The 13253-nt window shown below is 35.7% G+C and overlaps 1 protein-coding gene across 1 annotated transcript; it reads left to right on the top strand.

Annotated features, from left to right (window-relative positions):
- Positions 1–11002: 11002 nt before the first annotated feature.
- On the top strand, positions 11003–13241 carry LOC128552123 (zinc finger protein Xfin-like; the record flags this gene model as incomplete). The annotated part of the gene is made up of 1 exon (XM_053533143.1): positions 11003–13241. A coding segment is annotated over exon 1 (2239 nt), but the record flags the coding sequence as incomplete, so codon positions are not given.
- Positions 13242–13253: the final 12 nt, after the last annotated feature.

Here is a 13253-nt window from a genome sequence, read left to right as displayed (position 1 = left end):
TCAAATACTTTTCAAGCTAGGCGCGTCATGAACTTCAGACGGATGGACGGATGCACGGACAAGACCAAATCTATATGCCCCCCACCACTCATGGGAGGGGGGGGGCACAAAAACAGTGCTTTACCCAAAACAATCAAAAACAACTACTTTAAATACACAAATATGCAGTGTTACCTGAAGAAGGCAAACTATCAGCAACCACATGAAGACCTTCTGCCGTTAGTCTCAAGTCACAACCATCCCAACTGAAACAGTATCTGACTTTTATTCAAAGATATTATTTTTCCTACAGGATTATACATAGGGCCTAAATCTTAACATACATTATTTACAATAACTGTTGATAATTTCTTTACAATTTTTCATCCTAAACAACTACTTACTGGGTTCTACCGAGCATTTGCCAGTAAGAAAGCACTGGATTCAACTTTAAAAGCTGCTAATTTATTGTAACAAAACTTTTTGATTATATATTTTGATCTGCTTCAACTTTTGTGTTAAAAATATAAACTAGCAATGCTGACTAAAAAGGTACAAAATTATATTTTTTTTAAAAAAATATGCACAGTAAAACAAAAGCATACAACTTGCACACATATGAAAAGATGCAGTCTTTTCATTTTTAAAGACCGACGGCCAGACAGATTTGGTCTAAAAATTCAAAAAACCTTTCTTTTCTTTGCTGGATGTCTGTTCCTTTCAGGAATTGATCAAAAGCTATCCAGTTCACATTTTTGGCATCTTCAAAATTTTGCTGCGGAAGAAAACATTTCAAAGTCAATGTTCAGTACTGTTATATATAGACAGAATAAAGAATGAATGTAGTTTCAGCTCTGATTTTATTGAGCAAAGTTTACTACAACACTTAACAAGAGCTGTCCGTAAGACAGCACGTTCGACTTTTCTCAGTGCTTGACTCTGAATTAGAGCTTTGCCAGGAAAAAATTTATAAAACTTTAACCAAGAAATTCTAAGTTAAAAAGGGGCATAACTCTGTCAAAATTCAAATCAGAGTTATGGGAATTGTTCTCCTGGTGTAGACTTTGATAGTAAATAACTACTTTAAGTTTCAAGTCAAAAGCTTTGATAGTAACAGAAATATTTGACTTTGTCAAAAAACTTTAACCAAAAAATTCCAAGTTAAAAAGGGACATAACCCTGTCAAAATTCAACCACAGTTATGGGGATTGTCTCTCCTGGTGTAGATTTTGATAGTAAATAACCTTTTAAGTTTTAAGTCAACAGTTTTGATAGTAACAAAGATATCTGACTTGATCAAAAACTTTGTTCGAAAAGTCGAGCTGAAAAGGGTTCCATTATCTACATAATAGTTATCTCCAGGTTTTTAGATTATCCAATTTCACTCACTATTCACATGTTTCAAACTGAAAATGAATAAGCATAGGTTCATTTATTAACCTCCTAATGAAATTTACAGTTTAACTAGCCTAAACTTCCAATCAGCAACAAGAGAAATTCAAATGTTGACTCACTTATTGGCTTACTATGCTAGGTTACACAATACCTATTAACCCTTATCATGCTGGACACATTGATTCTGCCTTTGTGACCAGTGTAAATCATGATCAGACTGCACGGCTGTGCACTGATCTGCACTGTTCGTCATTCAGTCAGTAACTTCTTAGTAAGTACCCCTTTTAACAGTTAATGGTACTGTCCAAATTGAAAGATGGACAAGTTCATTATAGAAATTTAGCAGCACAAGGGTTAAGTGAATCGATTAAGTAGATCATTTTAGTTGTAAATATGGGGGGTTGCTAATGGTAACCTACAGTTTCACTTGTGAAACTATAAATAGGTTATAGATCACTTACTGACCTTCTAATGAATAGTTATTGTTTCCCTTCACTGCACTCTGTTACTGCAAAACTTAATTTCATTATGTCATTAAATGATGCATATCAAACCTATACTAAGTTTTGTAGTACAGTAACCATTTTTTTAAATGTAAAAAAGTGAAAAACTTTGATGTGTCAGCAATACCAGCTGAAGCTTCAGCCTTAACATTGTAGGTTACAACTGTATTAACATTGCATATTCTTATAAAATAGTTATATTCTACCAGTATACCAGTTACTCCTCTTTTGTGCATTGCTCTTGGAATCCAAAACAGCACTGCATTTTTAATGGACTACAAGGCAATTTTCAGAGAATATTTCACTAAAATATATAACACATTTTAACAGACTAAAACTATTGTTTAGAAATACCTTTTGACTGTAGCATATCCATAAACACTTTATTGCTAATTGCTGATTGCGCTGTTTAAGGTTCTCAGCCACAGTTACCAATTCTGCTGTCACTGAAATAAAGCAAGCCATGTTTGATTATGAAATGTCAGACAAAGATGGCCATGTTAGAAACTTAACTGTTGCTGATTGTGAAAATGACTTGGGAATCTATCTTGAAAATGCGCTGAAATTTAAAATAGACTTTAGCATTGCTGCCAGTCGTGCAAATAGGCTTGTAGGTTTCATATACCTTTAGCTTGCTGTCGGCAGGTGATTCTGCCTTTGCGACCAGTGAAGACCAAGATCAGCTTGCACATCTGATTAGGGGTTGTTTAGGGATATAGAATTCATTTTCCCTGATAGTTAGGGTTATTTACGTCTTAAATTTTGTTGAAAATGAAATCAAAGTGTCTATCGGTATGACGGTCATGTCGATTAGTATCCTTATCCACACGAGGGGTGTTTTGGCAGTGTTTCTATTTTTAGTGCAAGGTAGATATCTATATCATAGTTAAAAGACTATTATATCATGTTATTTAAGGTATTAAATCAGTAGAAATTAGTAAGATATTAAAACAAAGTTCCAAACAAATGATAGTATCACATACCTTTTTATTACTTAAATTGATTAATTAATTCATCAATTGCAAAACAAATAAATAAACAAGAGCTGTCACTATTGGTGATAAATGCCCCCAAAGCATGCCCAAGAATGCCACATTTGTCTGCGCAAAAAAGCACACATCATTTTGTGACCTTGACCTCGATCCAAGAGACCCGGGTCAAAAGCATGACACACCTTCTCAATATGGTTAACATTTGTGTCCAATTATTTTCAAATCCCTTGATAAATGGCAGAGTTATTGACCAGACAAGAGACACCTTTGACTTCTAAGTGTGACCTTGACCTTGGAGCCAGGGAGTCTGGGTCTTGCGCATGACACATCATTTCAATATAGGGAACATTTATGCCAAGTAATTTTAAAATCCCTTCATCAATGGCAGAGTTATGGACCGGACAAGAAACAGACCATATTAACCTTTAACCTCTAAGTGTGACCTTGACCTTAGGGGTCTGGATCTTACGCATGACACGTCGTCTCACTGTGGCAAAAATGTTATGTTATGTTATGGACCGGACACAAAACAGATCCTGATAACCTTTGACTTCTAAGTGTGACCTTGACCTTGGAGCTAGACGTCTGGGTCTTGTGCACGACAGGTCGTCTCATTATGGTTAACATTTATGCTGAGTTATTTCAAAATCCCTTCATGGATGGCAGAGTTATGGACCGGACACGAAACAGACCCTGTTAACTTTTGACCTTTAAGTGTGACCTTGACCTTGGAGCTAGTGGTCTGGGTCTTGCGCATGACACGTCATTTCATTATGGTGAACATTTATGCCAAGATTTATGCCAAGTTATTTCAAAATCCCTTCATGGATGGCAGAGTTATGGACTGGACATGAAACAGACCCTGTTAACCTTTGACCTCTAAGTGTGACCTTGACCTTGGAGCTAGGGGTCTGGGTCTTGCGCTTGACATGCCGTCTCATTATGGTGAACATTTATGCCAAGTTATTTCAAAACCCCTTTATGGATAACAGTTACAGCCCGGACAAGAATTTACATGGACACACACACACACGGATGGACGGACAGTGTGATTTTAATATGCCCATCTTTGGGGGCATAAAAATATGCACAGAAAACTTATACCTGCATGAGTTAATTACTATGCTTAAATGTTGCGTTTCTTACTTTTCATATAATGTTTTAATTCAATAATTTTTCTGTATGTTTAGTCATATGGTTATCAAAAATAATCGGAAGTTCCCTGGAATGATCGTCGAGGGCATTATTAATGAAAATAATTGACACGACCATCATGCGAATAATGAAAATAATCGGCAAGACAGTCATGCAGATAAAGAAAATGGCAGTGGCTAGGGGTCCAGTAACTGGACCTCTAGACCCGTAGGGCAGGCTAGAGGTCAGGTAATCAATATGAATACTGAGAATTGTATTAGACTACATTTTACCTTTAAAAACAGAGATGGTTTTTAAAGTTTCTTGTCGTTTTAAATACATGGTAAGTCACAGGAAACAGAAGTATTTAGAATTCTTTAATCCTGGGGGAAATGCGATTGCAAATTCAACAAATAATTAATAGCAATTTGTGCGCTGTAATGGGAAGTTTTTATTATTTTTCTTGTTTATCTCTAGACCCGGAGTCTAGAGGTCCAGTTACTGGACCCCTAGCCACTTCCAAAGAAAATTATCAATGCATGACCATCATGCGAATAGCCTCTGACAAATGAAATATCAAATAAGACTTAATCAATATTCACCTAAAACTTGGTTTACAAATATCAGCTTTCACCAAATTGTCTACATTTTCTTCTGAAACATAAATAACCGAGGAACTCCAAATGAATATACATGTACTGGGATCAGATTCTTAAACACCTGCACTACAGTACAGTACATAATTCCTATAATTTGAAATACCATTTATCTTTAGTTACCTATACTGGAAAGGTAACCTAAAAGAGAAGAAATCATAAACTGACGTAGAAGTCGAGCTATCAGAACTAAAGAAAATACAAGAAAACCAATAAAGTACCAACAGGAAAACAGTTTGTGAGTGTCTTTGTTAGAACTGAGCCATTGGTCATGGATTTGCCTATTGATAATAATCAGTGAGTTTACCATTACTCCACAGGCTGTATACATGTAAAGCTTTGAAATTATTAAACCCAAAAAAATCTGAACCTGACGGTATTCAACCAAAAGTTTTGTATGAAACTAAAGAAGTGATTTATTATGCGCTATACAGGATATTTAATAAATCTTTAAATGAAGGAACTATTCCTGATGACTGGAAAAAGTCTATAGTTGTGCCCATCTTCAAGAAAGGTAGTAAAAACTGGGGTTTTTTTTACTACTGGGGGAAGGGGCCCCAGCCTGTCATTAGGGGAAAAAATAGCGCGCGACGAGCAATTTTGGGGGATATTTTTCACTCAGGGGGGAATTTACAATTATGCATAATAAACACTTTAAACTATGTTTTTATTACATATTCCTGCAACTTTTAGCAACTATACACACTGTCACTTAGCCGATGAAAAAAGAAGGTTTTTTTTAACAATGACTCTGATATTTTAGTTTTTTTTTACACTTGGTATCGGAACCGATGATGTTGTAAAACAGTATCGTAAAGCGTCAATATGAACTAACGGAGTAATCTCCCTTGCTTTGTTTACGATTTCGGAGGGGGGAATTTCGGACGTAGGGGAATTTCGGACTGCGGTAGGGGAAATCCTTGGCTGTGGGGGAAACCCTCAACTGGGGGACGAGGCCGATATTCGGCTGCTGCTATAGAATAAAAAAAAACCCTGAAAAAGGACCCTTCAAATTATCAACCAGTTAGTCTGACTTGCGTAGTTTGTAAACTATGTGAAACTGTCATAAGAAATAGTCAGACCAGTTTTAGAATATGGATCTAGTGTGTGGTCACCATTTTTGAAGAAGGATATTAGAAAAATTGAAGATGTACAATGAAGAGCAACGAAGTTGGTTTATGATATTTCACAAATAAATTTATTTTGTTGTACGAACAAAGGTTGAGGAATCTGGGACTTGTAACATTAGACTACAGAAGAGATCAAGCTGACGTTATACAGATATTCAAATCAGTTCATAAATCTGATGATCTGAAATGGGACAAAATGTTCAATTTATCTCTGGGTGCTCTTCGAGGACATCATTTAAAATTCACAAAGAAAAAGTGCTGCCATAACATCAGGCTAAACTCATTCTGCCAAAGATCCATTCTTTACTGGAATGCTTTAAGTGCATGAACTGTAAATGCAGTCAGTAAATAAGTTTAAATCGCTGCTGAACAATAAAAATTGGAATACCAAGAAATTTGTGCCAAGTTTTTTAATAAGTGTGCACTCAAGCAGTTCATAATAGAGACTTTAGTAATAACTAGTTTTGGGACTTACTCAGAAGATACTTCACAAGAGGGGCCAGGATAGCGCAGCTTACATTACGGCCCGAAGATCAATGTATCAATGACAATCAAGATATCAAGTGAATACAGACATCGCGAAATCTGATGACAAAAGCATTCTGATGTCAAATGCTTTGAAACAAAACACGTCAATTAAAGAAGTAATTTATTCTGAAGAAACTCACTTTCAGTACTTATAAACACAGAGTATGGCAGCACCATCATTTTATGCTTAATCAAGTTTTTGTTTTTTACAAATTTTGTATTTTCCGCTTCGAAGGGCGACAACTCTCATCGTCCAATTAGGACGTACTCTTCACGAAGGAGGATCTGAAAGGGGAATTCAACAGAGAAGTGTAAATTGAATCCAATAAATACAAATATCTAAAAAAGTAAACATTCCATTTAAATAGTGAGTATCTACATAGATAGAGGAATGTATTTAGGTTTGACAGACGTATATTTATTTGTCGGTTTGGGCTTAAAATTATCATATTTGATGCTAATATATGCAGACTTTTGTGTTGCGAGACCGAGACCTGTCACGCATCATTGCCAGTGTACTGACCGGTCGCTGCAGGACGCTAACTGCGCCGCACACTCCTTTGTTCAATACTTCACTGGCTCGATTTGATTTTAGGATAACTTTGCTTATTACTTTGAGACATTTTATGTTGGTTTGGGTTGTTTTTCAATGAAAATTAAGATAAAGTGACCTGTGTTTGAATATCAGGGAGAGCTGTGCCTGAAGGTTCACTGCAGGAAAAAGTAGGTCATTGCTGGTACTTGTAAGTTCAGACCTGGCAGTCATAACTAATTAACATATCAGCTTAGCTGTGACATATTTTTGTTTTTGATAGTAATTGAAAGCTAGGGGTGAAATGTTTTTATTTAAAATTAGCATTATTTTCCTTAATGTGAAAGAAAAAAATGTCTCATTCACCTTGTTAGTTTTTAATAATTAAAAAAAAAAAATCCAGAAAAAAACACTTATTTTGATACAGGACAGGGTTCCTTTAGGTTTCATTAGATATATTTTAAAGTTTGCTTGACAATTAGTGTGAGGCACAAGAAAGTAAAAAAAAAATATGCTAGATTCACTTTTAAAAGTGAAATTTGCATTTTGCCTTTAATTTATTCAGTCTTTATCCGACATCTGAATATTTTTTAAGAATGAAATTTAAAAAAAGTCATGTGAAATGGTGGTACATCTTAGCAGGAATTTTTCTTATGAAGATGGGAAAGAGGCTTAGGGGAAGATTATACATACATGTGATCTCCCGTGCGGGAGGGTCAAAATCCTGATTTTTTCACCTTGACTCCCGCCTCCCGACCAAAGCCATAATTCTCCTGCTTTTCAAAAAAAAAAAATCAGTATTATGATAATTGCCAAGGAGTGCCAAACATGTTTATACAGTAAACCAAAGTGTCACCGACTGTTGTGTATTATACATGTTTGACACACATGTAGCTGGAGGAAAGAGTTGTTTTTCACAGGTGAATTTTGATAACATGATTAATTGTTTGTTTTGATAAGGGATTAGACAAGCAGGGCCTTTTCCACCTGTCTCACAGGGCCGAATATCGGCCCATAATTTCTCAATGCCAATTAGGCTCCATTTTTTACCAATTTGAAGCAAAAAACTCCCAGTCATAAAAAATAATTCCCAGCTGAAATGAATTTTTGATTATTCAAAGAAAAGTTTTGTTTGGTAATAAAATCACATAAATAATTGTTGGATAAACCAACCCATTACTATTTCTAGAACATGAATGTTATTTCCCCTTATGCAGTTACGCCATTTTCTTCCAATGTTTACCAAATTAATTTGCTACTAAAATTGGACTTATTTCATTGAAAATTGGATGAAAACACACACTCATTTATTTGATAACATCAGTCTACATTATTTTAGTAAGGGTAAATGCAAATGGGAATTTACATGATTTATGAGTTGTGTTCAGACCAATTTAGAGCTTCGTTTTTTTTTTCAGTCCTCAAGTAGAATAATGTTATGCATGTTCACCACCATTTCAGACCTAAATTGAGACTTTGTTTCAACAAATTTAATCTGTTAAGAAAGTTTAAAGTTAGAACAAGAGGGAGCTTCTGTAAGACAGCATGCTCGACTTTTCTCAGTGATTGACTCTGAATTAAAGCTTTGCCAGTAAAAGGGGCAATTAAAGCTTTGCCAGTAAAAGGGGCATAATAGTCAATAGCTTTGAATGTAACAGAGATACTGGACATTATATAAACTTTAACCAAAACATGTATGTTAAAAAGTTGCATAACTCTGTCAAAATTCAAATCAAGAGTTGAGGATTGTTTCTTCTGGTGTAGACTTCTGCATTATTGTGTGGCCTAAAATGTTGGGTTTTGTCTCTATATTTAGTTTTGTGTCTGCGCGCTTAATTTATGTTGATAAAAACCCTCCAGTTTTAAGACCCCAACTCCAGCTGAAAAATGGCAAACCTCCAGTTTTGGGATTCTGAACTTATCACATGTAATGATGTATGGATTATAGGCCTAATAAAGCTGTTCTTAACCTGCCGGTCCTGACAAACAAAAACACACCTACCTTAGAGGGTTTTTTCCAGTTTTGTAGACAAATATTTAGAAGTTTGTTTGTATATAAGTTTATTTATAGTCGCCATCGGTAACCCATATGGGCGACTCCTGCAGAAGACTGTTAGTAGTCTTAGTAAGAGGATAGTGCAAGATACAGAAGACACTGCAATTCCAGAAGCTTCCCTGGTTTTTAACGTGCCAGGTGTAAAGCACCCATACACAGGACTTTTATCCCAATGTTAGTAACTTTTAGTTGGAGAAGCAGAGGCTCAAACTCAGAACCCCTGGTTTCATAGTCAAACAGTGTTACCCCTCAGGCCTGGACCACTGCGTCCAAGCTAATTTTTGTAAGTTAGCAGAAAGGAGGTTTTGAAGTGGAATTAATTTAAAACTATGGATACTTCATTTGTCAAAACTATGCCATGTGTTTTATAAGTGTATATTTAGTGCAACTACTCAGTTCAATGTCAGGTCTCGTATTGTCTGTTACACATCTCTTGTTTTATTCTTGTCTATGATACAGTTTTTGCAGCTCAGTTTAATCATTTGAGGTGGATTATACCAAAAAATAGAGGAGTCATTGTGCCACTGTAGAACAACCACAATCATGTTTTAAAGTCATTCATGAAGTATATCTTTCCAACTAAGCTCATGTTGAAGATGCTGGGGGTAAACTGACTTTCTTTGGTCTAAGAGTCTTAATGTTTCAGTTTTAGACAAACTAGTCCAAATCGTTAATTAAAAACTGATAACCATTGAAAATGATAACAGATTTCAGAGCTCAACAAATTCATTTTGAAAAAAACTCGTCCTGCAGGATGAACTTCCTAGAATTTTCACTCATTTTGCCACAACTTGTACTTGTCCTACCCATCAGATCTAATTAATGCAATCATAGTGCGGTACTGTAATTGTGTGCGACAAATTTCAGAGTGGCAGACAACAGATCTACGCTGTACTTCCATTTTAGATCTTTTGGCCATCTGGCTTCCGCACAACTCTGTTTTTAAAATTGGATTTATTATATTTTTGGTCAAAAATCTTACTTGTCCTGCAGGACAAGTAGTACAGCATGTTAAACTCACTAGCAGATCTCTACACATATATACTAGTGGAAGAGTAGATTTGTTGAGCCGTGGATTTACACATTGTAATGACTTAATAAGACATTTAGTAATAAATAAGACTCTTGGGTAACCTTTATTGGTTGTATTATTTTTGTATAAGGGCCTGAACTATATGGTACATAAATTCACCATATTTGCTAGTTGATGGGCTGCATAGGTAGCTCCATAGGTTGAGCATGTAACGATGAACTGAGAAGTGGCAAGTTCAGCCATGAAGCACAGTGTATGTTTTGGTTGTCTATTTAGCATAAGGCATTTACTTGAAGCCATTCATCTTAAACCTCTGATTCATATAGAGAAGCTGACAGTTTCATTCAGAAAACAAGACAGTAATCCAGGAATACTTATGTTAACTGACTGCCAGTACTGTACATAACTTAAATACTATTGAATAATGGTAGTAGACATCATTCACTGAAACACTGAATTGCTTGTTTAAACATTAGCCTGGATAAGATCTCAGCATCTCAGTGCTTTTTCTACTGATCTGGGAAATGGGCTTTACAATTTGTGATAAATGTAATAAAATGTCTAAATTGGGAATCTTTAAAAAAGTGATATTTGTTGTTAAAATTCTACCTTTTCAGAAAAAATGGTTATAAATGCATTATGGTAGCGTATTGCCTTGTGTTTCAAATTTAAGGTTTATCAGGTACAGCCTTGACTGAAACAGTTAGAAAATATTTTTGCACTTTTTGAATTTCATCTTTGAAATTTGGAAAAAATACATACCATTTGCCGTTGGAATTTTGGCAGAAGTTTGACTCTAAATTTTACCTAGAAAAACCCCCACTGCATCTCAAGGTTCAGATTATTATCACTCTGCATTTTCATAACATGCCTGTATTGTGCATTATTTTGAATTAACAATTATATGAAAATTCATTTGAGTTTGCGTATTTTGTCAAAAATCATAACCATACCTGTTTATTTTCAGGTCATGTACATGTAGCAAGGAGAATGTGACGCAACCTCTTCACTACTATCTATAGATACCTGAATTACCTGGCTAGATGACTTAGCTGCTCACAAGAATGGCTGCTGCGGGTGAGAGTGAGGTAGCAGTCGTGAAGGACCTTGACTCACTGGCTGTACAGTTTGGCCAGTCATTGATGGAGTCGGATTTGAAGGCATATAATGGTGAAAGTTCTGACACTGGTAATTATGAGATAAAATTAGAAAATGCAGAAGATGAAGATACAGCAATGGAGTCAAGCCCCCGCACTGACTTTAGAAATTTAAATTTTAGTGAGTCTGTTACTGAAGTCAAAAAGGAGGAAAATGATGTTTCTTTTGATAAAAGTCAGCAATCTAGTTCTAAACAGAAGGTGTACAGATGTGAAGATTGTGGACAATGTTACCTGAAGTCAAGTTCATTCAGTAACCACAGGCTGGCTCATCATCCGTCTGTCTGTACCCACTGTGGGCGGCGATTTAGTTTGCCATCCAGCTTAGAAGCTCATCTTCAGCTTGAATGTGGGCGCAAAAAAGAATCGTCAGGACTTGAGTGCCATATTTGCCATAAGATCATGAGTACCAAAAAGATTTTAAACAGGCATTTACGACTGCATTCAAATTCGGGTAACTTTTCCTGTCATTTGTGTTCAAAATCATTTGGATTGAAAAGTAGTCTTGAATTTCACATGAGGACTCATGATGTGACTAAGCCTTACAAATGTAATGCCTGTCACACAACTTTTACAGAAAAGTCCACTGCTATTCGTCATGTTAAGAAACAACATACAGAAATTAACTACAATTCATATATAGAAAATACCTTACAGCCTGCTAACCCAGTAGAGTTAGCGAACAAAATTAATGTAAAGTTACTCGGGGGAACAAGAAATGATTTCTCTCAAAGCCTGCTGAACAATTCAGAAAAACCAGCAAAAGATGTGAAGAGCTCTTCACCATCATTGAAATCTCTTCTTGAACAGCCTATGGTGAAAATGTTAGAATCTGAAAGTATTCTTGGTAAAAAGGTTGAAGAAAGCATAAAGAATTCAGGGGAGTGTAATGATAAAGTGAAAGTGGAAGGTGACATGTATGGGGCTTATGAAAATGATGTTGTTGAAAGTGATGAGGAGGATTTAGATAATAGTACACATCAGGGAGACTACTTCAAAGTGTATAACTGTAAGTTATGTGACAAATCATACCATCACTCAAGTTCTCTTAACAAACACATGAAAAAACACGATTCTTCCAAGTTTGTAACTTGTTATATTTGCAAAAAGGTCTGCGTGAATGAAGAAGATTTTCAGATTCATTTTACATTGCACTCTTCCACAAAAACTTACATTTGTCCGTTGTGTGGTGCAAAAATTGCTCGAAGATCAAGCGTTTTACGTCATATTAGAAAAACACACAAATATTCAAATCAGGCAGCTAGAGATTTATTGAACCAGCATCTAGCCTCCCTTGATGTATCTGAAACTGTAAAGTCGGAATCGGAAACAGGCCATGAAGACTCGATAGATGAAGAAATAAAACCGGATACTGAAATAAAACCAGAGATTGCGAAACCAAAAACAGTTGTTGATGATAAAAAGGAAGTGAATGAAGTAGAAGAATTTGAACATTTTACGTGTAGTGTTTGTGAACAGATCTTTTTGGAGAATGCGAAGTTGACAATGCATTTGCTAACTGTTCATAAACTAAGTGAGGAAGAGGCTCTAGTAAGCTCAGGTTTGAGAATTAATGATAATGAAAATAAGGCAGACAGACCAGATCATTATACCTGCAGTTTATGTCAGCAAATATTTCTAGAAAAAACAGAGTGGAAAAAACATCTTTGTGATCTCCATGGGTTAAGTAATGAGGAAGCAGTAACTTGTATACAGTTGGAAACTGGAGAACATGGACAGCTTAATGAGTCTAGTCTGACAGATACTAGAAGTGGTATAAGTGAGAAAAATGAAATGCGTTCAACCATTTTTGACACTCCTTTGAGTGTGACTGTTGAAAAGGATAAAGAAGGGGTGCAGAAAGTTATTAAAGTAATGCCTGAAGTACCAGTCGGCACCCCAGCTGGCGCAAAAAATGATTCTCAATTTAAACCATACAGTTGCAGTATGTGCGGAACACGATTTGTCGAAAAATCGAGTGTTCGACGTCATTTAAAGAGAACTCACAAATTTTCACCAGAAGAAGCCAGAGAATACATGATAAGAGCTGATTACACTAAAGACTCTAACACAACAAATAAAATAGTCTCAGTTCCTCAAACTAGCACACCTGTTAAGAATGATGCAAATGAAAGCTTACAAGAAAGTATTGATAATG

This window comes from Mercenaria mercenaria, unplaced genomic scaffold (assembly GCF_021730395.1).
Source record: "Mercenaria mercenaria strain notata unplaced genomic scaffold, MADL_Memer_1 contig_2065, whole genome shotgun sequence".
NCBI lineage: Eukaryota > Metazoa > Mollusca > Bivalvia > Venerida > Veneridae > Mercenaria > Mercenaria mercenaria.
This window is presented reverse-complemented; position numbering and strand designations above follow the sequence as displayed.